The sequence below is a fragment of the Sphaerodactylus townsendi genome, linkage group LG03 (assembly GCF_021028975.2).
Source record: "Sphaerodactylus townsendi isolate TG3544 linkage group LG03, MPM_Stown_v2.3, whole genome shotgun sequence".
NCBI classification, from domain to species: Eukaryota; Metazoa; Chordata; class Lepidosauria; order Squamata; family Sphaerodactylidae; genus Sphaerodactylus; species Sphaerodactylus townsendi.
Window position 1 is genome coordinate 165,374,057 of NC_059427.1, and position 25,989 is coordinate 165,400,045.

General features: G+C 48.4%; 1 protein-coding gene across 1 annotated transcript; it reads right to left on the minus strand.

Moving 5' to 3' along the window:
• Window positions 1-5,219: 5,219 nt before the first annotated feature.
• Window positions 5,220-24,153, minus strand: LOC125427995 (zinc finger protein 239-like). Its single transcript, XM_048487569.1, has 9 exons — window positions 24,121-24,153; window positions 17,578-17,660; window positions 15,769-15,923; window positions 13,619-13,711; window positions 11,607-11,638; window positions 11,035-11,257; window positions 10,903-10,950; window positions 10,465-10,842; window positions 5,220-5,344 (listed from the first exon to the last, which is right to left on the minus strand). Exons 1-9 carry the CDS (start codon window positions 24,151-24,153, stop codon window positions 5,220-5,222), a joined length of 1,170 nt encoding a protein of 389 aa, XP_048343526.1.
• Between the last annotated feature and the right edge of the window lie 1,836 nt (window positions 24,154-25,989).

Here is a 25,989-nt window from a genome sequence, read left to right on the forward strand (position 1 = left end):
GTTTTGTAGAGTTATGTTTTCAATTAAGTTTCCCTCTATTTGATCTGTGAGTTCCCTTTGATGCTTATAGAGTAGAAATATTTTTCCTGTGGTAGGCTGTTTCTCCTCAGTCCTCTGGGTTTCTCTTGGTCTTAAGGCTGATTTCTGTTGTGGAGTAGCCATTAGCCTGCAGAACCTAGTCTAGATGATTGATTTCATCAGGGAGGAGGTGAGGTTCACAGATTCGTTTTGCACGATCTGTCAGAGTTTTGATTATACCCCTTTTCTGTTGTGGGTGGTGGTTGGAGTTTTTATGTAGATACCGGTCTGTGTGTGTTGGTTTTCTGTATACAGTGTGGCCCAGTTGATGGTTGGGTCTGCGAAATAATTTTCTGGACAACCTTAACAGCATCCACCCAAACATCCAATTCACCACGGAAACTGAAAAAGAAGGAAAACTGCCTTTTTTAGATGTCTTGGTTTTTCGCAGAAGTGGATGAGTGGGGAATTAAGCCTGGCTCTCCAGATTGGAGTTCACAGCTCAAATGGAGGAGTGGGGAATCAAACCCGGTTCTCGAGATTAGAGTCCACCACTCAAATGGAGGAATCAAACTTCCTTCATCAGATTAGAGCCTCCTGCTCATGTGGAGGAGTGAAGGATTAAACCTGGTTCTTCAGATTGGAATCCACCACTCCTAACTACTACATAAGCTACTCTGAACTGGGCAGAAAAGTGAAAAAGCTTAAATACACACATATTTTCTGCATGGCGCCTTTCCATCATGGCTCCAGTTCTGTGTAATGGGCTCCCTGAAGAGATGAGCGGAGGCCCCCTCCTTCTACGTCTTCAGGAGGTGCCTGTTTGCTACCACTGCATGTTTTAACGTTATGCCCTCTGCCCTATTAAAGGGTAGGTTCAGCAATTTAGATAAATCCGCAAGGTTATGCAGTTGCAAACTTAAAGTGGTTGAAACCCTGACTCACCAACTCTTGCACTGCACCAGATTCGATAACATCAGATCTAAATATACCAACTTACATTTTTTCTTCCAATCTGGGCTTGCCTGAAGGATCTGGACTAGGATTTATCTCCTAGTTGTTAAAACAACCTCGGACCCCGGTCTCTTTTGTGAAGAGGTCGCCCACCTCTTTCATATGAGATAGTGCTGAGAGTTCCCAGTAAGAGAACGTGATTTTATGTTGTGCTCCCCCTTGGGGCCTTCTTTATCCTATCAAGTGTATTCATGCAATTGTTCCTGATTTTATGTAACTCTTTCTGGACAGCTATATGCCAATAAAGGCTTATATGTAGGTAGCAGTGCAGGTGGCAGGCAGGCAGTGCAGGCAGGCAGGCAGGCAGGGTGGCAGGCAGGTGCAGGTGGTGGCAGGCAGGCAGGTAGGCAGGCAGGTGGTAGGCAGGTAGGCAGGCAGGTAGGCAGGGCAGGCAGGTAGGGAGGCAGGCAGGCAGGTGGGTGGAGTGGGAGTAGGCAGGTAGGTAGGCAGGCAGGTAGGTGGCAGGTGCAGGTGGGTGGAGGTGGAGTAGGTGGTGGAGTAGGTAGGTAGGTAGGTGGGGAGTGGGTGGGTGGGGTGCCTGTTTGCCAGGGATTTTGATGAGGTTGGAATTTCAGGCATTTTTCTCAGGGGAAAGGAAGGTTTAGCATTTGCTCTTCAATTTTTGGTTTCATGTACAAATGTTTTTAACAATCCTTGTAAGACACCTTGAACCATAAAGAAAGAGGGGATAGAAATGTTTTAATGAATAAACATAAAATAAAAATAGCAGGGATCCACTGCGAAATCCTTTATCTTACCTCACTATTTCTTCAATCACCAGAGCAGAGACTAAAGAATATTACATTAGTGGATCTTTAGTCCCATTCCCACACAGTTTGTTCCCCGGGTTTCTTTCATATAAACTTGATGGCACTGCATCATTGCACTATTATTTCAAGATCATGTCTGTTTTTCATTATCGCTCCATGTAGGCTTTTTTTAAGCAAAAGCAAGTGATAAATGGGATGTATTCTGAGTTGTAGAGTTTTTTTCCTGGGACAGTACAGTGGTTTGATAGGTCTTGTTCCTAACGTTTCGCCTGCATCTGTGGCTGGCATCTTCAGAGGTGTATCACAGAGGGAAGTCAGCAGACTTCTCTCTATGATACACCTGTGAAGATGCCAGCCACAAATGCAGGCAAAACGTTAGGAACAAGACCTATCAAACCACGGCCACACAGCCCAGAAAACCCACAACAACCAGTTGAATCTGGCCCTGAAAGCCTTCGACAATACAATACATGTATTCCCTTCTGAATACCTGTGGGATAGGTTCAAAGGTGTTCCATTTTCACATTCCCTGTGTCCTTGTAACTCTCAGAACACAGAAACTCTCCAGTACATTCTTTAGGAGCATAAGTTGTATCATCATGAGCACCTGTCCCCTGTTGTCGAACCTGACAGCAAGCTCAGCTCAGTCCTGAGTCCACTTTCTGCTAGAAGATAAAAATGGCAGGATTATTTTGGAGGTAACAAAACTTTGGGCGGAGGTATTTAGATCGAAAAACCAGAGGACCCTGGATGCTGATTCTTAACATAAATACTTTTGTATTAATAGCTTGTCTTTAGTGCAAGTTTATAAAATTTTATTTGCTGTTCGGCTATTTGAATGGTTTTGTATTTCACTATTTGTATGGTTATTTTTGTTTGTTTGGGGCGGCAGGCCGTAATAAATTTATTATCATTATCTTACTTGCTGATATCCCCATTTCACTGACTTCTTGAGAGAAGGGCTGTGACTCAATGGTAGTATTTGCCTTGAATGCAGAAAGTCCCAGTTCAGTCTCTGCTAACATCCCTAGTAGTTTGTCAGGTGACGTGAAAGGCTTTTGCCTGAGAACATAACATAAGAACAAGCCTGCTGGATCAGACCAGAGTCCATCTAGTCCAGCACTCTGCTACTACTCGCAGTGGCCCACCAGGTGCCTTTGGGAGCTCACATGCAGGATGTGAAAGCAATGGCCTGCTGCTGCTGCTGCTGCCGATCACCTGGTCTGCTCAGGCATTTGCAATCTCAGATCAAGGAGGATCAAGATTGGTAGCCACAGATCGACTTCTCCTCCATAAATCTGTCCAAGCCCCTTTTAAAGCTATAGCTGAGGTTATGGAAAGCTGCTGCTGCTCAAAGTAGACCATACTAATTTTTTATGGATCAGTGTTCTGAGTCAAGATGAGGCAGCTTTGTTTATGTGTCCATCTAAATATAAGGAGAGATGCAGGTTACATTTTTACCACAATATTGAGACATCCAAATGTGTTGGCACATCTCTGTCTCTTTTTATCCCACCCTTCCTCCAAGGAAATCAGGATCCTCCCTTTGTGGGGTAGTTGTTAAGAGTGGTGGATTCTAATCTAGGGAACTGGGTTTGATTCCCCACTCTTCCACATGAGCAGTGGACTCTAATCTGGAGAATCCAGTTTGATTCTCCACGTGAGCGGAACTGGGCTTGATGCCTTGCTCCTCCACATGAACGGCAGATCTAATCTGGTGGATCCTGTTTGTTTCCCTGCTATTCCACATGAAGCCTGCTGGGTGACCTTGGGCCAGTCAAAGTTCTCTCAGAACTCTCTCAGCCCTGCCTGCCTCAGCAGGGCCCCTTCTGCTTGTGCAGAAGAATGCACTTTCAATACACTTTGCAGCTGGATTTGGCTGTGCAAAATAGCAAAATCCACTTGCAAATAATTGTGAAAGTGGATTTAAAGTGCATTATTCTGCATTTGTGGAAGGGGCCAAGGTGTCTATTGTAGGGAGATCAGGGAAGTAGGTATAGATTTTTAATGGGGGGGTTGAGAGGCATGACCGTGCCTCCCCAAGCCCCGCCCCATCCTCAGTGCTTATAAAAGCAGACTCCCCTGCCCCGCCCTGCCCTGTCACCCCACCAGCTGGGCTCCCAGCCGGCAGCCCCTTCTGCCCTCCCCTCTGGGCAGAGGCGTAGCTAGGGAAAATGGAGGCCAGTATAAAATCTGAGTTTTGCACACACACACCCCACGGATGGCCGCTGTAATGCTGGAATCCACCCCCAAACAGCATTACTTTCAATGGTGTTTAAACTAGAGAGCCCAAATTCTCCTTTTAAATTCACCTTAAAGGGGGAATCTGGGGTCCCCAGTTAAAGCAACATTGAAAGTGATGCTGTTTTGGGGTGGATTATCCCCCACCCTGAAACAGCATCACCTTCTATGTTTAAACTGGGGACCTCACATTCTCCCTTTAAATCCATGCTAAAGGGGGTGGATTTAAAAGGAGAATCTGGGGAAATTTGGGGGGTGTCTGCTGTCAGGGGTGCTATTGTTAAGCTAGCATCACCAAACTTTCAGGGTATCTTTAGGAGACTCTCCTAATTATACCACCCAGGTTGGGTGAAGTTTGGTTCAGGGGGTCCAAAGTTATGGACCCTCAAAGGTGTGGCCCCCATCTTCTATTAGCTCCCATTGGAAACAATGGGGGATGGGGCACCCCCTTTGGAAGTCCATAACTTTGGATCCCCTGGATAAAACTTCACAAAACCTGGGGGTATCAGTAAGAGACTCTCCTGATGATACCACCCAGGTTTGGTGAAGTTTGGTTCAGGGGGTCCAAAGTTATGACCTCTCAAAGGTGTAATCCCCATCTTCTATTAGCTCCCATTGGAAACAATGGGGGATGGGTCACCCCCTTTGGGAGTCCATAACTTTGGAACCTCTAAACCAGACCTCACCAAACCTGGGTAGTATCATCAGGAGAGTCTCCCAAAAAATCCCTGAATATTTGGTGCTGTTAGCCTAAAAACGGCACCCCCTGCAGGCCAAAAATAAAAAAACACTTAAAAATGCCAAAAAACCCACAAACGGGGGAGGGGGGCAGAGCTTTGGACATGTAATGGGGGGGTTGAACCTGAGAAACACCCTTACCTACATCCTTGGGGGAAAGGAAGGGAAAGGAGTTTGTAACCCACTTTGTGACTCAGTGCAGAAGTGAAAGGCAGGGTGTAAATCCAAACTCAGCCTCTTCTATTCTAATGGGCGAGCAGGGGGAGCATGTATTAGCTTTCTAAATTCCCAGTTGCCTGGACAGTCTGTTTGATGCCCCCCCCCCCAAATTGTTTGCATTGCATCCCCAGAAGAAACACCCCACTGACAAAAGCATATTGATGGCAGAAGAGATTACGGCCTCCCCTTTGCAATTTAACTCCCAACCGATGCCGCTTGCTAATTGACTCGTTTCATTACGATGGGGATGAGGAGGAGAGACGACTCTACCGATTTGACACGCTCGAGGTCTTTGGGGGGTGCCGGCGATTCCCTGGGGTGCGGACGGAAAGGAGGCGGGCTGTCTATTTGGAGAGAGGGGGATTTTATAGAGCGGATTCACTGAAAGATTGTCCTCGGTCTCCGTGACATAAACACAGGGTCAGGCCTGTGATCCTGGCGCCAACTTTACCATAGGGAATGTGGATGAAAAAGAGATGTGGGGTCTGAAAGGCAAAACAGGAGGGGAGAGATGCACTGTAATTAGAAAGAACCCCCTCCCCGTCGTTTCTTTCTCATGGTTTACTCAGCAGAGCAAATAGTCTAGGATTTTGTACAAATAAGTCCCAGATTAGTTACTGACAGATCTATCAAAGAGGCAGCTAATGGAATAATGACAGAAGGGAAACTTTGCAATCTCTCCCCTCCTTTCTCCAGTGGGACAACCTGAGAAGCCTTGGGGTGAGCAGGAGCAAGCAAGATGTTGGGGGGGGGGGGGATTTTTAAAAAATGGCCCCATTCTTTGACTCCAAAGTAAGCCCCACGTGTGGAAATGACCAGCTGTAACTTTTTTGTAGCAGGGAGGTCAATAAAAGCCCCATTGGAATTGCAAGTGCCCTTTGGATGTTCAAATTGAATTTTGAAGTGATAAGAATTGGATTATTGTCTTGGTTTTTAAAATGTATGTTTAAGCTGTGATGTCAGCTGTCTCGAGCCAACAGACGAATCGAATCAAATCAAATAAATAAATAAATAAAACCTCTATTAAGAACATAAGAACATAAGAATTAGCCTGCTGGATCAGACCAGAGTCCATCTAGTCCAGCACTCTGCTACTCGCAGTGGCCCACCAGGTGCCTTTGGGAGCTCACCTGCAGGATGTGAAAGCAATGGCCTTCTGCGGCTGTTGCTCCCGAGCACCTGGACTAGGTGTAGGACATTTTTCTCCGGGTTGCTGGCAAACCTAATGCTTTCTTTTTAAACCCTCCTTTAGCAAGAGTTGCTTGTCTTTTTCCAGCACCCGGCCCTCTGTCCAAGGTCTCTAAGTGCAGTGGAGTAGATGGGTTTTGCACACACCTGCAAATCCAAAGGCATTAACATTAAGACATCAAGTAAAGCACTGCTGAGGTTGTAAAACCATCACTAATCCTTTCTAGGACCATCATGATTAATTTCTAGGACAGTGGTGGCGAACCTATTGCATGGGTGCCAGAGGTGGCACTCAGAGCCCTCTCTGTGGGCATGCACAAACAGAGTGCCTCCCCCCCCACACACATCTAGGCTGGCGTGAGCCGCTGGGCTCGATTATTAGCATTAAACCTAAGACCTAGTTTTGGGGAAGCAGTGTAGGTAACCCTGATAAGCGCTGTTAAACCCCACTGATTTTCATGCGAACAACTAAAGTGCGATCCTTTACCTGGGAGTAAGTTTGGTTGCTGGCAATGGGGCTTGCTTCTGAGTAAACCCTCCTAGGGTCCCAGCTCTGCCGCTTGAGTTGTGGAGGCTTATCTGGGGAATTCAGATTAGCCTGTACACTCCCACACACGCCAGCTGGGTGACCTTGGGCTAGTCACAGCTTCTCGGAGCTCTCTCAGCCCCACCCACCTCACAGGGTGTTTGTTGTGAGGGGGGAAGGGCAAGGAGATTGTAAGCCCCTTTGAGTCTCCTACAGGAGAGAAAGGGGGATATACATCCAAACTCTTCTCTTCTTCTTATTCTTGTTTCAGTTGCCATTGAAGTCAGGCACCCCTTCCACGGGACTAGACTCCATCCTAACAAGACCCAGCAATGTCTGGCACCTGAGTGTAAAGCTAGACAGCCTTTTTTGTCCATGGCTACCAAAGCCTTGAAGGAGGAACAACAGCCAGAGCTTCAGCAATTGGTGGGCCTTGAGGACTGAGGAATAGACACTGCAACATCTGTCCACCAGCTGTGTAGGTGTGTTGCTAACCTACCTATCTTTTAAAGCATTGGATTAGACTATTGTGCACCCACTTCTTTCTGTGTGGCTGTTTGCCTTGCAGAGGTCTTTTGCTGTGCCAATCCACCATTTCCCCACCAACTGCTTCCTTTTCACTCCTGGGACCGCTGACTTTGGGGAGGTTGTCTGCTGCTTTGTGTGTGGGGGGGGGGGGTTGCCAGCTTCAGCCTATCACTGGAGCAATAGACCACTGCATAGGTCTATTGCTCCAGTGATGGACTCTTAGTGTGAAATTAAAAAGCAAAAAAAACACACACACACACACACCAGCCCACAAGAGCTGTTGTGTGGGTGGGAGAAGGCAAGGAGGAACTGGAAAGCCCAAATCAAGAGCAAAACTTCGCCTTCCCTGCAAAGGGAAGGGAAAGTTACCATTGCCCTGTTTCAGAGCTGAGGAGCTTCTCCAATATAAAGCAGGGTGGCTTCCAAAGAGGGCAAAATAAGCAGGGGCTTACCCCATTAGGGACATGGGGACACCTATGCCTTTTGGTCATGTGGGACACCCCCCATGTGATCAAATGGCGTGCTCCCCAGCTGTATGCCACCAAGCCCCACCCCCCACCTCCGTGCAGGCCAACTTTCAAAAGCCGGCCTGCACGGAGACTGGGGCGGGGCTTGGAGTGTGGGACTTGGGGCAGAGCCCTGCCCCCGAGCCGCCACCCCCCTCCCGACCTCCATGCAGGCTGGCTTTTGAAAGCTTTTGTAAGCTGGCCTGCACGGTGGTGGGGTTCAGGGGCGGGGCCTCACCCACAAACCTCACCCCCGAGCGCAGGGGCACATGGGGGGTGGGTTCCTGGAGAAGGTCTCTGGGCACCATTTCCCCCGATACACCTCTGAAAATAAGTGTAAATCGAGAATCCAACCTGGTGGGGATGTATGCTCCCTGTGAATCACAAATACACAGAAGACCATTGAGAGCCATGTGTGTTCATTGAAACATTCACAGGTTGGGGGCTTCCAGATTAACTTCTGCTGATAGCAGAGTGCCTCTGGCAGCGAAGTAACAAGCCTGTTTTCCCCCCTTCACTTTGATATCATGCCCGGGACCTGCAGGACAGCTGCTTACTTAAACATCTTGCTCAACCCTAAGTCTAGGTGGTTATTCACCAGAGCAAGAGCAAACACATTCCCTCTTACCTTTTCCCCAGAGAGATTCACGGCATACTCAAAGGAAAAGCGTACATGTCCATATTGCTCAACCTCTGAGGAATCATTGGAGCATGTTCTAATGGAATCTGCCCAAAATTCCCTTAGATCCTCTCAGACCTAGCTTGTTTTTTTTCAACTTACCGACTTACTTATACCCCTCCATATTCCAAGATTAGACACGCCTCTTGAGACAATGAGGATCCCAGGCAGCTGAAAATGGTGGCCAAGTTCCTGCTCGATATTGTGAAATAAGTCTCCGGCTCTCCTTTTATTCACTTATTTTCTTGAAGTTTGTAATGTATGAACTATGAGCAGTTGTTTTACTCCGTTAAACTCTGGATCATACTACTGCACAGTTTTATCTGTATTTTCTCTTGATGCCTAATAAAGGTTTTTGAATTGAATTGAATTGAAGCCTTTTGTTTATTATTGGCTCGTCCTAACTCTTTTTGGCTGAAGTAAATTGCAGCAGTTTTTCCTCAGTTTTGGCAGCAGCTCTCTTGGAGTGCAGGACACCAGCTGGAGTGCAGGTTTCTCTTCTCTGCCGGCCCTGGTGGTGGTAAGCGAACTCGAGGAGGCTATGCAGTGCTCAAGGAAGCATCTGACCCATTTGCTGCAGAGGAGACATTTCAAATGCAAAACTCCAACATGTCTTTTTCCTTGTAAATGGTGAGAAATTACTATAAGACTGTCGGAGTTGTTGTCATCATTTCATTTTGTTTTTCTTATTTGTGTGGCACCACTTACTAACAAAATACTAACTAGAAGATAAGGCTTGGCTCTTTTAAGGCTGGGAGTAAACGGCTTGTTAACATCCTGCCGGATTTACTCAGAGTTGGAAGCAGCAGGGAATTCTGACTACAGCTTTGAGTTCTGTTTTGGAGTTGGTTGGAGCTGGAGTTTCAGTAGTGTTAACAACTTGTCTTCCACTTGACTATTGTTTGCTCCCTATCTTAAAACTCAGCAGACTGTTGTAAACCGGAGGTGATTGAATACTGTATGTAATAATGACACCAAAAAGGAAGAACACACCAGATAAACAACTAATCCAAGAATTATGCTCTAAGATAGATATGCTATCAGCAACAATGATTGAAATTAATAAGAAAGTGGACAAAATTGGTGACATTCAAAAAGAATTGGGAAAAATCTCAGCCCTGGGACAAGGTGTAAATGAAGTATTGGAGGATTTAAAGACAATGAACAACAGAATGGATTCTCTAGAAAATGAAATTTTGAAATTGAAGAAAGAAGAAGGTTCTACTTTACATGAAACATTGCTAATGGAACTCAGACAAAAAGAAAAAATATGATAGATCTTTGCAGGAAACTGAGGGAGAGGACATTAAGCTAAAAATAATCCAATTGCTTGCTGAATTTATGGGGGAAACCAGAGAATGAAATTCATAGGGAAATAGATTAAGTGTTCAGAATAAACTGTAAAGTTGCAAGGGAAAGAATGCTCACTAGAGAGGTGTTGGCTTTGTTAAGAAATCCTTTAGAAATGAAATACTCCATAAACATTACTAAGGCCGTTTTGGCCTTTTATAACGCACGCCCTAGGAATGCGTGCAAAAGCGCTGTTTCCCAGGGAGCCATTCGCTTTGTGGTATGCTGATAAGCAGCAAGCTGACCCTGAAAAGAAGCGTGGCTCCCCCTCCCCCAGGGCGACGTCAGGCCGCCCTGAAAAACAACCCTTTAAAGGGTTGTTTTTCCCGCAACAGCGTGTTCCCGGCGGCGCGGTGCGAACAGCACAGCCGGGAACACGCTGTTTCCCTTCCCCGTCCAACTCACCGTGTCCCCGTCGTCAGCCTGCTGGCCGTCGAAGCCTTGCCCACGCTGTCCTCCGACCCCTGGAGGTCGGGAGGGCAGCATGGGCCTGATGTGCAGTAAGACTTGTGGTGCGACTGAAGGCTTTGCCACACTCCAGGCATTTGTATGGTTTCTGCCCTGTGTGAATTCTCTGATGTGCAGTAAGACTTGTGGTGCGACTGAAGGCTTTTCCACACTCCAGGCATTTGTATGGTTTCTCCGCTGTGTGAATTCTTTGATGGGAATTAAGAGTTTCTCTCCGACTGAAGTCTTTTCCACATTCCAGGCATTGATATGGTTTCTCCCCTGTGTGAATTCTTTGATGGCAAGTAAGTTTTCCACTCTCACTGAAGCTTTTTCCACACTCTAGGCATTTGTAAGGTTTCTCCCCTGTGTGAACTCTCTGATGTGCAGTAAGACTTGTGGTGCGACTGAAGGCTTTGCCACACTCCAGGCATTTGTATGGTTTCTCCGCTGTGTGAATTCTTTGATGGGAATTAAGAGTTCCACTCTCACTGAAGCTTTTTCCACAGACCAGGCATTTATACGGTTTCTCCCCTGTGTGAATTCTCTGATGTGCAGTAAGACTTGCGCTGTGACTGAAGGCTTTGACACACTCCAGGCATTTGTATGGTTTCTCCCCTGTGTGTGAATTCTGACTGAAGGCTTTTCCACACTCCTGACATCTGTATGGTTTCTCCCCTGTGTGAATTCTTTGATGGGAAGTGAGATGTACCCTCTGACTGAAGCCTTTTTCACATTCCTGGCATTTGTATGGTTTCTCTTCTGTGTGAAGTCTGTGATGTGTAGTAAGACTTGTGCTGCGAGTGAAGCCTTTTCCACACTCCAGGCATTTGTATCGTTTCTCCCCTGTGTGAATTCGTTGATGGGAAGTAAGATTTCCACTCTCACTGAAGCTTTTTCCACAGACCAGGCATTTATATGGTTTCTGCCCTGTATGAATTCTTCCATGGGAAATAAGGCTTCCACTGTTGTTGTAGCTTTTCCCACCATTCAAGCATTTATAGTTGGTCTCCCGTGTGTGAATTCTTTTATGACAAATTATCTTGTTGTTCTCCCCAAAACTCTTTGCACATTTCAGGGCAAGAGCCATCTTGTTACGGCCACTGTAATCAACATTTTTATCTGATTTTTCAAAATGTCCTTCTCCAGCTGCAGCGTCCTCATTCCTATTGTATTTTTCATTAATTTTATTGAATGCCGCCGTTTTATGCAAATTGTCCCCGTGGAAAGGATCAGAATTACTCCTCTCTTTAGCTGGCTCTTTTGCCTCTTTCTTTTTCAGGGCACCAGAATATTCAGTGCTGTCTTTTCCATCAGAATATGTCACTCCTTTTCCATTCACACAATGCTCTTCCATTTCATATGCTGGATCACACTTCCCGTGTGGAAAGAGAAAAGAATTGCGGCGTGAACTCTATGAAAAAGAATACAGTTTGAGTGTTATAGACTGAACAAAATTAACTCTTGTACAGAATGCAATAATTCAAAGGCCAGGAAACCATTTCCAGAGTCCCAAAGGACAACCTGGTCCTGTGAAATACCACACAGTATGGAGAACATGATTTCATCAGGCGAGTTACTGGCAGAGAGTTCCTTCATTGACCTAAAATGTAAATCAAAACACCAGCCCCAAAATTGTAGCCACAGGACTGTGGCTTTGTTATTAGTCAGTAATGAAGGTCTGTGATTGGTTCATTGCTTCCTCTTCCCAGCTTAGGGAGATATGATTGAACTGGGGCTCTGTGATTAAGGCCACGGAAATTTCCTCTGTGGTGTTTGATTCACAAATGTCCCCCTGGCTGAAACATTAATAAGCTGCCCTCCTATCCGCAAAACAGCACGCCAGAAGTTGTTTAAGCCATAGTCTTGGAATCACAGAATCATAGAGGTTTTGGAGAGACCACAAGGGCCATCAAGTCCAACTCCTGCCATGCAGGAACATACAGTCAAAGCACTCCCGACAGATGCTCATCCAGCCTCTGTTTAAAAACCTCCAAAGAAGGAGACTTGACCACTCTCCGAGGCAGTGAATTCCACTGTCGAACAGCCCTGACATTCTTCCTAATGTTTAGGTAGAATCTCTTTTTCTGCACCTTGAATCCATTAATCCGTGTCCTAGTCTGAGGCAGCAGAAAACAAGCTTGCTCCCCTCTTCGACGTGACATCCCTTCAAATATTTAAACAAGATCATATCCTGTCAAGCACCTAACTCACCTAATTTCCAGACTAAACATCCCTAGCTCCCTAAGCCTCTCTTCAGAGGGCATGGACTCCTGGTGACCCTTTTACCATTTTGGCTGCCCTCCTGTGGACCTTGGTCCAGCCCGTCAATATCCCTCCTGAACTGCAGTGCCCAGAACTGGACACATATTCCAGGTACTCCCATTGATACCCTCGGTCTCATTGGCTTTCTTTGGTCATGATCACGCCAAGTTGACTTATATGGAGTTTGTGGTCTACTACACTCCAGATCCCTTTCGCATGTAGTGTTGTCAAGCCAGGTGTCTCCCATCCTAAATCTGTGCATTTCCTTTTTTCTGCCTAAGTGTAAGAACATAAGAACAAGCCAGCTGGATCACTCGCAGTGGCCCACCAGGTGCCTTTGGGAGCTCACAGGCAGGAGGTGAAAGCAATGGCCTTCTGCGGCTGTTGCTCCCGACAACCTGGTGGATAGTATCTTACATTTCTTCTGGGAAAATGCATGTTTTCCATGCCAAGAATGCTTCTGGCACTCAAATGTCCATACACTTGCCCTAGCTCTCCTACTGGAGTAGCAATTTACTTTTGGGTAACCCATAAATAATTTCATACTTACAAACAGGGGAACTAAATGTTTCTGGAAAATTGTTTTACATTCTCCCATTGGAGTAATATATATCAACATAAGTTAGGAACGTAAGTAACGGCAATGTAATCTAAAATCTAAATATAAATAACTAGCCAGGATTCTCTAGATGGACAACTAACTGGCCTCAAGTAAACTTCACGCTGTTAAAGGCAGGTCAGGATTTTTTCAAAATACAATAATGGTTACAATCAGGGAGGACAATGCTCTGCAATTAGTTTGTTCTTATGCCTCTCAAAATGTCCTTCATTTTAGCGCCTGGCATCTCCATCAAAAAGGGCTCTTGTTTTGAGAACAGCCCTGCCTACAGGAGCCACGCCACCTGCTCAGGGTGGACAGGGAATAAGTGATCTGACTTAGTACAAGGAAGCCGGGTTTCTATAGGTCTCCAGATCTTACAGTCACCAAGCTTCCACATTCAATATCCTCTATCTCAATCTCTTCTAAGGAAGAGACGGTCAAACAGTGACGATAATCCTCACAGAACTCCACCTGCTCTGAAAAGGAAGCACAGGCAAAGTACAATCCCGAGGGACATATAGTAGTTACCTGCCAGTTCCTCCTCTTCATCAAAGATCCCAAGAAACACCTCCTCTTCCTCTTCAAGCTGGGATATGAGCTCGGGCTTAGCAATCAGAGGACCTTGTAAGCAGGGGAGAAAAAACAACCACCACCAAAATTATAACTCTCCTGGAGTGCAAGAGCCCCTAGTCCCAAAATGCTGTTGACAGCCCATCCAGAAATACACAATATTTCTCCCCCTCCCTCCCCTTTGCATGCCACCCTCCCCTCCCCTCCTATGGTTTGTTTAGTTTTTGTATTTCAAAGCACCTGAGCGGGGCTACTTGTGGAAATGGTACTAAAGGAAGAGACATTTAACTCTCTCCCTTGTGTCATTTTCCTCCTCTACATTGCCCCGCCCCCAACTACTACTAGCTCCACAGGGGGTAAAAATACCGGGTATTAGGAATGGGATGAGGGACAGTACAGAGCCAAGAATCGTCCATCTGGCTCTAGCAGTTTTGCAGATGCTCCTCGTCAAACAGAGATGGAAACGGTAGATGGATCAAGGCAGAGGGATTCAACTAGCCCTGTCACTCTGTGGAAGTGGCTACTAATTTGTTCCTGAGTGCCAAGAAGGGTGGACTAAAGCAACCTCCCTGCTCAGTGGCTAGGGACCTGGAGGTGCGGCAAGCAAGGCGCCACTGTTTGAATTGGGGAGAACTCACCTGCCTATTCTTGAACCTGTTTAGTGCCTTTGGATTCAATCTGCACCTTCTACCTACCACCTTCTCTTGACTAAGCTGTTATTTAACATCTACATGCGACCCCTTGCTCAGCTGGTACGGAGTTTTGGGCTGATCTGTCATCAATATGCAGATGACACTCAGCTCATTCTGTTGATGGAGGGGGGAGCAGCCGCTGCCCCCAAGTGCCTCTACAGCATTGTATGGAGGCGGCTGCTGGTTGGCTGCGAGCAGGTTAAAACTGAATCCATCAAAGACGGAGATCCTCTGGCTTGGCTGCTAAGGGGAGGCGGACTTTTTTCAGTCACTGTGTGGGAGGGGCTTAGCGGCTGGCCACCCTCCTCGGCGGCAGCAGCCTGGGGTTCCACCACTTGCCTTCCCAATGGAGACCCAGGTGGCTCCATATAACCCAAGGCTCTTTTTTCCGGTTTTCAGCAGTCTGCTGCTGGCTCCTTCCTCTCCTTCCCAAGGATCTAGCCACAGCATCCATGCCCTGGTCACTCCCAGAGGTCACTTATTGTAACTGCTTCTACGCTGGCTCTCTCTGCGCTGATCCGAGATTCAAACTGGTGCAGCATGCAAGGCTTTGCTCACAGGCAGTAGCTTCATCTGGGAACACATCCACCCAGCAAGGCCAGCTGCATTGGCTCCCAGTAGAGTTCGGATCATCTTCTGCAAGCAGGTGGGACTTTATGGCTCCATGCTGCCTGGGACTATCAGATCTTCGAGGACCGTGATCACCCCATATGTCCCTGTAATGGGCTCTTCATCAGTTGAGGCCAACTCTACTAGTGGTCCTGGTTCGGGTGATGCTGGGTTGGATTCTCCACATCGGCCAGGGCTTCACGGCTCTGGCCTCCGCCTGGTGGAACGCTTCCTCCAATCTCATTGTCCGGGTTCTCATGGGACCTTGGTGGAGTCTTTGCAGGGCCTGTAAGACGGAGCTGTTCACTGGCCTTTGGAGGAACCGCTGATGGAGCCCCTTCATGGGTCTTCCTCTGCCCTCATGGCCCTCTACATCTGACTCCAAGCATTCCTCCTCTTGGGGGAGAGGAGTTTGAATACCAAGCTGCTGGACGCCATTTATATTCATTATTGTATTTTTATTGTATTTTATTGTATTTATAAGATTTAGCTTTTACTGTTTTATCGCTGCTTTTAAAGATTTAGCCATTTTATGTTATATTATGTTTATGGTTGTACACCGCCCGGAGCCCCTCGGGGGATGGGGCGGTATAAAAATCTAATAAATAAATAAATAAAATAAAATAAGCATTCCCCTGGAACCTTTTCTGATGCCCTCTCAGGTGGTCCAACACAAGACTGCCAGGTAGACTCCCTCTCCACAAGGTAACCCCCCAAAGGCATCCCAAATCACAGGAAGGATCATGTCATCATGAAGGGTAGCAGAGATCTGCTGTTGGGATCAGCCCAGGAGAAAAGGATCCTCACCCAGAGAAGACACGTTCCGAAAGTTCTCCAGCATCACTTCCTTGTGCAGCGCCCTTTGGGGGGGCCGCAGCAGGGCCCGTTCCTCCTTGGTGAAATGCACGGCCACCTCTTCAAAGGACACCCCGCCCTGCAAGGAGGAAGAGGAGGAAACATTTCTTCACATCAGTGGAAAGCTGATCTGTGGGCAGGAAAGTCAAAAGCAGAGACAGCCGGGTCTGACGGCTGAATGGACATTCAAATCTGCTCCTGATACAGGGAACTGTGGATTGGTTATTTAATTTATGAGACAAATTGTAGGTCTGTAAGTATTTTCCCTCATTCAGGAAGGTTTATTAACTGGCCCAGCCAGCAAACATCTTGCTTGCTTTCTTCAAACTAGTCCATTTACTACTGGACCTTTTAGTGGGGTCGAACGTAATAATCACCTGGTCCTTTCATTATGAGCTGCCTCTATTCTAACCCCCCATCCCTACACACATGCTTGCACATTGTTCCGACTTTATTAATTCTGTTGAATCTGTAAGATCTTCCGAATTCCATCATTCAACAATATTTGAAACCAGGTACATCTAAAACTACACATGATACAGGGAGACCTGCACAATCTTCTGAAGGTTCGATGTGGCATCTCTCGTCTCCCCCTCCTGCCCTCCTTTCTGATACTGTCAAGGAATCACTGCCCTTTACGCAACTGATGAGCATCTGTTCTCTGCTCTTCAGCCCATGAAAACTCTTGCAGATCTGGATACTCTTGGTCAGGGAGATGAGGCAGAGGCTGGTCTGCTCTCCCCTTCTGGTGCTTTCCCTCCAGTGGAACAAGATGTGGGCAATTATTTCGGAGGGGATCATTTTCCTTTGCAACACACTGCAGAGGTCTGGGCCATCCAGTCCACCTTTCTGCCATGCAGGAACTCGCAATTAAAGCCCTCCTGACAGATGGCCATTTAGCTTCTCTTTAAAAACCTCCAAAGAAGGAGACTCCACCCCCTTCCAAGGCAGCGAATTCCACTGTCAAACAGCCCTGACAGTCAGGAACTTCTCCATACTGTTTAGGTGGATCTCTTTTCTCACAGTTCGTATCCGTCACTCTGTGTTCTAGTCTCTGGAGCAACAGTAGACAAGCTTGTTCCAACATGACGTCTCTTCAAGTATTTACGCTTGGCCATCATGTCACCCCCTAACCTTTTCTTCTCCAGACGAAAGATACGTAGCCTCCTAAGCCTCTCCTCACAGGGCGTGGATTCTAAATTCTAAAGGAGCAGCAGTGGCGCAGGAGGTTAAGAGCTCGTGTATCTAATCTGGAGGAACCGGGTTTGATTCCCCGCTCTGGGCTTCTGAGCTGTGAGGCTTATCTGGGGGGAATTCAGATTAGCCTGTGCACCCCACACACCAGCTAAGGACCTTGGCTAGCTACAGCTGAGCTCTCAGCCCCACCCACTTCACAGGGTGTGAACAGCTGCACAAAAGAGGAGGAGAGCAGAGCCCTGTGGGGACATTTGGCCCCCCACCCCCACCCCCTCTTGGAGGACCCAGCCAGAGGATGGCTCTCACTGCCAGGGGCTAGCTGCCTTGTGAGGAAGAGGCCACAGATGTCCGGCTACTTGGAAACTGACGGGAAATCATGGCCCAGTTTGGTTTCTAAGGTTCTGCTGGGCCTTCTCCTCTCCTGCCAGTCTAGACAAGGGGAAGGGGGTGGGGGTTTCACCAGGGACAGTCTTGAAATCTAGCAGCACCAGAAACAAGGGCATCCCTGCCCTCTTGCGCATGTCTGACTAGGTAGCTCCCACTCCCCTACTCCCCCCCCTTTACCTGGGAGCTGGCTGCATGGCGGCTCCTCCTTCGCCAGCCGGTGAGATGGCGGAGGAGGCACTGGCACTTGTCTTCACTCTTGCCTGGGAGGGGGAACAAGAAAGAAAAGGGGTGGGGGGTTCGTTCTTTGAACTAGAAACACAGGGATGGGGAGGAAAAAATGCACCCAAGCCCCTCCCCAGTAGCTGCCCCTCTTGGGGAAACTCCCTGTGCAGAGGGGTCTCCAGCCCCTTCTCTGGTTCCCCAAAAGCGCATGGCGGGGGTGGGTGGCTGAAGCCGTGAATGCATGGTGCTGTAGGCCCCAGCCCTCCAGAACCTGGAACTGTGCCTGGGGCGGGGGCGGCAGGGCAGGGCGGGGCTGGTGGGATAGGGAGGAGGGTCTCTTCATTTCGAGGGTCCAGCGCCCCACAGCCCGCCTCCCCACTTGATCCCCACCCCACCCCTCGCTCCCCACCCCCCCCCTGGGTCCTTGGTCAACACCCCTCCTCTCCCCAGACAGCACTCCCTCCCTCCTCCCGGGTGCTGCCCCCTGGGACCCCTGACCCTCCAGCCCTGCCCCCCCTGCACTCTTGATTCCCAGAAAATGCCTAAGGTTCATCGCTCCACCAAAAGCTCCCTACCCCACAACCATGTCTCCTGGAAGATCTGCAACAACAAAGGGACCCAAGGGAGGTTTCCTTAAAATTGACTCTGTAAGAGCGGAAATGCCCCCTCTGTACTATAGTGGTGCAACCCATGGAACATATGAATGCTTCTACCTGCCCCAAATAACGAGGGAAGCTTAGCCAGGCTTTTGACTTTTCTTCCTGCTAAGTTTAAGGAATACTCTGTGGCTGGGAAGGTTGCATTCCTACTAAACAACTCTTCTTCTGTGATTTTAAATTCTGTAGCTAGGTTCCTTTTAGGAACTTTGGAATAATACCTGTGATGGTTTTATGTATGGAACATTTGTCTGGATAATGCTGGTTGTTATATTGGTATTATGCCTAATAAAGGTTTTATGTATGTATGTATGTATGTATTGAGCTTTCGACATATTACTCTTAAGAAGTTAACCACCAGTTATCCTAAAGCAGTGGTTCCCAACCATTTTTCCCATACCCCTTGGCAGCCCATTTCCCTAAAACAGGAGTAGGGAACCTTTAACACTCAAAGAGCCATTTGGACCCGTTTTCCACGGGAAAAGAAACACTTGGAGCCGCAAATAATTTTTGACATTTAAAATAAAGATAACACTGTATATATTGGGTTTTTTAACCTTTTACTCCACTCATTCTGAGAAGCGCAGGGCAGGCAAGGATGGGGCATAGCAGCTCTACCTCGGCCGGGCCGGCGCCGAAAGCCTAATCGGCCTCTGCTCAAACGGCTCGCCCGGGCAATTGGTGGGGCCTCTGCCCTGCTGCCACCTGCAGGGTGGGGCAAGGATAAAGCCGGGCTGGCTCCAGTCCCTGCGCCGGCCGGGCTGGAAAAGCGCTCACCAGCTCGAACGGGCGGGCGAGGCGGAAGCCCGCAAGGCGTGGGCCTCCAGCCAGCCAAGCTTGGGCAGTTGGTGCGCCAGCCCTGCTGCCTGCAGGGCGGGCAAGGATGGGTCCGGCGGCTCGGCTCGTGGAGCCGCAGTGCAAGGGCAGAAGAGCCGCAGGTTCCCTACCCCTGCCCTAAAATCATCTCCCCAGGTTAGCAAACCTATTACATAATTTTGTGTACCCCTAAATGCTCTGGCATGTATCCTGGCAGTATGCATACCCCAGGTTTGGAACCACTGCCCTAGACCAACTTAGGGGACAGTCATTCTAAAAACCTAGAAGCAGGCGGGGGGGCGGGGGGGGCGGGGGGAACCCTGCTTCTGTACCTCTCCAGCATTCTCAATATAATTCCCTGATAATGGCTTTCATGAAAGCTAAGTTAAGGAGTCAAATGTTTGGCTTGTGTGGCAAGATGGGGGTGGGGGAGAAGAAAAGATCTGAAAAGCTCTCTTCTGCGATCCGTATGTTGTGGTTCCAGGGAAGGGGTGTGTGGATTTTCAATGTAGATGAATAAACACTCTCAGGGCGTAACTCTAGATATAAGAAAAATAAAAGCAGTTGTGAGGGGCGGGATGGTTTGGAGACACTGTTTCTCTTGAAAGGAGCGAGAAGAGGCTGGATCAAAAGATCTGGTTTACTACAGTCATGCTTCATTATGGGGAAGGAGGAAGGGGAGACATTCAGCCTCTTTGTGATCAGCTTGCCAGAAAAGATTAGCCCTCAGGTTGCCATCTCTGCCCGAGAGAAAGCTAAAAGGACCGTACCATGAATGTAACATACAGCACAAAAAAGCCAACTCCAGAAAGAGTGCTGTTTTCCTGATTCCAACCTCTGTCTCTTTGTACCATGTTTTTAAAAAGCTCCTATCAAAGCACTGATGGGAGTGAACATTGGTTTTTTAAAAGCTTTTCTTTTCTTTTCTTTTCTTTTTTTTTTTGCTTTTCTTATTCTTTTTCTTGCTTCTGGTGCACAAAAGCGGTTGACTATGGTGGAAAATTCTAGAAGCTAAATTCTGTCCCGTGCCTTCTTTTTCACATCAAGACTGAATTGTTGGGTTTCCAAACCCAGGGGACAGAGTTCCGAATCGAAATCTTGGCCCAGCCGTTTTCCATCCCTGTTATGGCACGCGTAGCCTAATGGTTAGAGCTATTGCGGCATGTGCCTCTCTGTGGCCTGATGGCTACAGTCCACTTTCGAAACTTCACTGCAAATACTCCTTGGAAACAGCTTCCATCTGTGGTTCAAGAACTTTCCGGACTGCAAGCTGCAAATATCCATGATTCCCACTTCGCTAATGGTACGTCCCTACCAGAAGTTCCTCAGACCACCACCACCACCACCACCACCCCCCCACACACCTACTCACAAATTCACTCTTTGTTAAGCAACTAAAAGTTCAGGAAGCAACCACAGAGAAAAGAATATATTGCTGCAGTTCCTCTGGCCCTCTGATCATAGGCTGCATTTAAAAGTATCTCTAGCTACATGACAGATGCTACCCCTTTCGTGGACTATGGTTTGCGATCTCCCGTGACACTTTAAGTGCCGTTATCGACCTAAGCTTCGAGCTGTATGACCGACTCCTCAAAGTAAGTCTCCGCTATTAAATCCACTGGGATCGAGCGTGGTTTTGTACCAGCTTCACCTGGCCTGGTAACGGCCAAATTTCCTACTCCAGTTGGGAATTACTGCTTTTTCAGGGAACCACGGCCTCGAACTTCCATGCCTCGATTCCCAGTGCAAAGCGTCACCTGGAATCTCTGTTGCCAGGAGTCCCCCCATTCAGCCTCAATCAATAGCTGGAGTGTTCCGGACATGCGTGCAGCAGACTAATAAAAAAAACGCCCCACCCTTCGGTCCCCTCCATTCCTGTGGCAGTTTTTTGTATAACGTGTGTGGGGATAGACGGAACATGGCCGTAGAACAGTAGCGAATCGGAATGGAGCAGCGAAGAGGCACAGGATGATTCCGCCCTCCGAGCTGGGATCAAGCTGGTTGCAGTGGGGAACAACAATGGCTTCGACCTAGGTTGGAGTACCCCTCTCTCCAAGAACTGGAGTCGAATCTCTATTTTCTACTTTTAAGTGGTGCAGAATTGCCCTATGAGTGCTGGGAACTGGTTTTGTTCAAGTGTCCCTCAGAGGTAAACTTCTGCTTAGCTGAAGCAAGGGAAGTGTGTGTCTGTGGACCAAGTTAGACATGACAGTGCCCTCGTGGCTGTCATGGGGATGCTGCCTCTATTTTAAAGAGATTTAAAAATTCCACAAGGGCATGACCCTGATTCAGGCCTACAGTATGGTACCTCGTCCCTTCCCTCATACACACATGCCTTTTCAAGAAGAAGAAGAATTTGCATTTATACCTTACCTTTCTCTCCTGTAAGGAGTCGCAAACAACTTACAACATTCCTTTCCTTCCCCTCCCCCAACAGACATCTTGTGAGGTAGGCAGCGCTGAGAGAGTTCTGAGAGAACTTGGACTGGCCCAAGGTCACCCATCAGGCTTCGTGTGTAGGAGTGAGGAATCAAACCCAGCGAATTAGAGCTCATGTGGAGGGGTAGGGAATCAAACCTAGTTCTCCAGATTAAAGTCCACCTGCTCTTAAAACCACTTCACCACACTACCTCTTAAATTCTGAAACAACTGTGTGGGGAAGGGAGGGTGGCAATTTCTCTGCTCAGTAAGGTAGGGGGAACAAGAGCACATTAGATTGCCACACCTCAACATTTTAAAATCACTTCTAAAATGGTGGCAGTTTTGTGATAGTGGCCATGAAGATGCTGCCATGTCTAGTTTGATCCTGTGTGGGAAGAAAGCATAGTCGTGACGCTGGAAGGGACGTGGAGAGAAGCAGAAAGCCACGGTTAGTAGCTGGCTGTAGCACTTTGCGGGTGTGGAGTCTTCCTTTCCCTGGAGATCTGGTGTAGAGATGTGGATCGAATATGCTTTTACTTTTTAAAAGGACCCCTTATTGGATCCCAGCCATCTGAGCTTTGTGCTAAAAGGTCTCCCACAAACTGGATCTCTCTCAAATGATACATCTCTGTGGTTGATTTTCCCTTCTCAAAGACCAAAGGTACTTTATTCTTTGGGGCTTTATTCTTTGGGGCTTTCTTAGCGGGAGGATTTTGCTTCGAACGAATGGCAAGCCATGCATCTTCAGCATAATGAGAAATGAAGTAGTTCTGAGTATTTTTTTTAAAAAGCCGTATTGACTGTTTGATGGCAAGCGTTTGCAATTTGCAGGGGATCAGACAATACAGAGTAGAACATGAAATTGTGTCAGTGGTGTCGTGGTGATGTAAAGAATCGTGTCAATATCAGTGTTGTAAGGTGTTATTGACCAGGATTAAAAGCCCTGATCAATTAATCCTTTGCAGATCGGTGCTAGTTCTTTTCTCAGTTCATTGAAACTTTGAGGGTGTACTAAGTACCGTCAAATCACTTCCGACTTATGAACCTGAGAACTAATGACCTCCCAAATGTCCTATGTTTAAAAGCCTTGCTCAGGCAGAGGCGGAGCTACCAGGAGGCGGGGGCACGTTGCACGAGGTGCGTGCCTGGGGAGCTGCGCCCCCCCCCACACATTTACCTTAGTGAAACAGTGCAGGCTGGAGAAGCAGCCTGTTCCCTTTAGGCTGAAAATGGCCTGGTGGGAACCACACTTCCCTGGAGACTTTGCGAGTCCCAAGGTCTCATGGGAAGTGTAGTTCCCACCAGGTCATTTTCAGCCTAAAGGGAACAGGCCGCTTTTCCAGGCTGAACTAAGGTAGGGGGAGGGGAAGCGGAGGGGCAGGGCGCTGTGGGATGTGTGTGTGGAAAACACAGAGTGCGCACCGGGTGCACTCTGGCCCAGCTACGGCTCTGTGCTCAGGTCTTGCAAACTGTGGGTCATGGCTCCCTTAATGGAGTCAACACGTTGCATGTTGGTCTTCCTCTTTTCCTGCAGCCTTCTACTTTTCCTAGCATCATTGTCTTTTCCAGTCTCTTGCCTTCTCCTATGTGACCAACGTACCAGAACCTCAGTTGAGTCATTTTAGAAGCTATTAACCACTCCTTGAATTCTCTTCAATCCAATTTTTTTCACAAGATAACTGGACTCCCAAATAGTGTGCCCTATGCAGCCCTTTGTCTGGAGTTAGGTCAAAACTCCTTGGAATCAGCCGCTTGGCTGAGGACCTTTAGATTCTGTTATTGCTAATCTATTTCTCTCTTGGACTGTAACTCCCTGGTCTCACTGCCTGCTCGTTTCTGACACCCATTCCAACCCTGGTTTTCCATAATTGAAGTTGGAAAATGGCCTTTGTATTGGACTGGTCAGTGGATTCATTCTTTTGTCCCTTTGTCCTATTCAGAAGCTTTCTATAGGAAATTAAAAGGTCAACTATTGATAGAGAGTTCTCTACCCTAATTCACTGTGCGAGCCAAGAAAACGTGGTTCCCCCTTGTGGTTTTTTTCTTAGATTCCATTTGAACGGGGCCACTTGGCACACCCGGCTACCCGTGTATTGTTGTAATAAATGCAAAGGATCTCAATGGGTGTTGATGAGAGTAGCAGCCTGGCCTCTTGACTCATATCTCCACAGGCCCGGGCGGTGGGCCAGCCTCCTCGGCGAGACCCTATCTCTGGCGCAGGGAGATGAGACCTCTGCCCTAGAGAACTGGGAGGGGGGGGATGGGATGACAGAGTTATAACCTGTGTTTCTCTATGGGAGATCTTATTCCCAAGCACTGCGGTACTTGAGCTTAAGATGTCTGAATAGAACGGTCTTTTACACCAGTACTATTTCAGTTTCTATGGAATTCCTTACTGTGGCAGGGAATCCCAATCTGCCTATATTCTAGTGCAGTGGACCTCTGGTGCCTCGCATGGAGAGGTTGATGTTCTGGGAAGGTGCGGTAGAAGCCCCTAAAGAGGGGTCTGACCTTCCCTTCTGGATCTGGAGGAACCGGGCGGGAGAACTGGTCTCACAGGACTTCTTTCCGGCCCCTCGTGACAGCACGAAGTCTTCCTTTTTACCTCATTGGAACGAGGGACGGAAGACGCACTCATGGGGACGACTTACATGAGCCGCTTAGCGCCATCTATGGATCGAAGCCTGTGGGATCTGATATCTACCCAAGCTGTATGATTACAAACCTCAGATGCAACCTGTCACGGGAGGAGACGGGCCTGACCACCTTTCATACTGCAACCTAGGAGTCCATTGTAACGCATTCCTGGACTTCCAGATTTTCGGTGGATGTTCTAAAGAACCACCGCGGGTACATTGGCACTGGGGCCCGCCCAAAGACCACCGTGACACTGGGACTATACCTGCCAGGATTGGGAGGGGTAACTGCATTCGCCTTCGACATCGACCTCCCCTGGATCCCGACCAGCGCTGCACCTGAGATGCCCCGTGGAGCCACCTGTGGTACCAGATGCTCCTCAAGCGCCCAGACGTAATTTAGGAGTCCGGAGAAAGCTCTGCACTCCCAGCCGGATCTGTTGCTCTCCATCGGGAAGAGAGTTGAAGCTGGGATGAGGTCGAGTGGGCCACTCGCGATGCCCAAGCTGGCTGGGCCCGTGGAACGCCAGCTATGGGAAGAGGGAACCGGGAACAGCTGCAGTAAGAAACGGGAAAACCTGCAGAGAGACCGGGCAGCAGCGCAGCAGTCCAACCTGACTGGACCGCGGCTAAAGAGGCTTCCAACGGGCAATATGCGCAGAATCTATCAAAGGTCCATGATAAAGTCCTGGAACACCTCCAAACTGAACTTACAGCGCCAACATCAAAGTGCGTTCAGGGCTCATGCATAATAAAGTGAACTTACTGCAGCTTCGTTCAACGGGACGAATCTGGCTAAATCTGAACGAAGAGAAAGCAGCTTTGCATGCGCACTCAGGGATGTACATTGACTCGCAAGAGAGAGAGAGCCTGGCTGCCCGGAGAGGGAACTGGAAGAAGCAGCAGACCAGGACAGCCTAAGTTGGAGTCTACGCTGTCAAGGGTACAGCCGGGCGCCAGAGGGGCGACGCTGCTGGGTCCAGCCACCTTCCACGGACCGGCTCTACCACTGGAACACCTGCGGCACCGGGCGCTGATGCACTTCCACCCATTCCACAACTGCAAATCGCTGCCTCAACCCACTAACTCATGCGAACCGGCCAAGCGGGCTTGGTACGTGGAGAGGGGTTACTGGCAGACCTCCAATACCTGCCCGCTTCGGATGGGACCGCCTAAACTTCCCTACTTCCATCTTGCAACTCGCATGCCCACATGGAGGACTAAGTGATGATTTATACCTCGGGTCTGAGCCAAAAAAAATACGTGGACATCGGCTCAGTCCTGATGGGGCAGCAGCCGACTGGTTTGTGACACTTTGAACCTGCAGGTAAGATGAAGATACCTCGTGACGGGTGCTCCGTGATTCCCTCCAAAGCCTTGAGGGGTTTCGCCTTCCAAGATCCAGTGCGCGAAATGAAGCTATCCGCATCTATCAAAACTATTCAGCAAGGCAACCAGCCGCTTGCAGAATTTGCCTTGAATTTCTTAAAAGCGGCGCCAGTTCGAATTCTCCTGAGCGGCCTGAGCCATGAAATGTGAATACTTCTCGGATGCTGTCGACGGGTAAGCTGCGCGGAGACGGTAAGCTTTAATCTGGGTCCCCCTGCATCTATTGCTGGATTGGATTGTAGATTGGGATCCCAGTGGCGATGCCTCGGCTTGAGTACGCTGCGTCGGAGGTCACTTCTACGCAAGCCGGCCACTGGGCGCGGCCCACTGCCAAGCTTCCAGCCTAGCCTCTACCGGTATCTCACTTCCTGGGCCGCCGGCTGGGATTGTGTCTTTACTTCATGGAGGTCCTGGCCATCTAGCCACCAACTGGTTCCCAAAATAGAAGC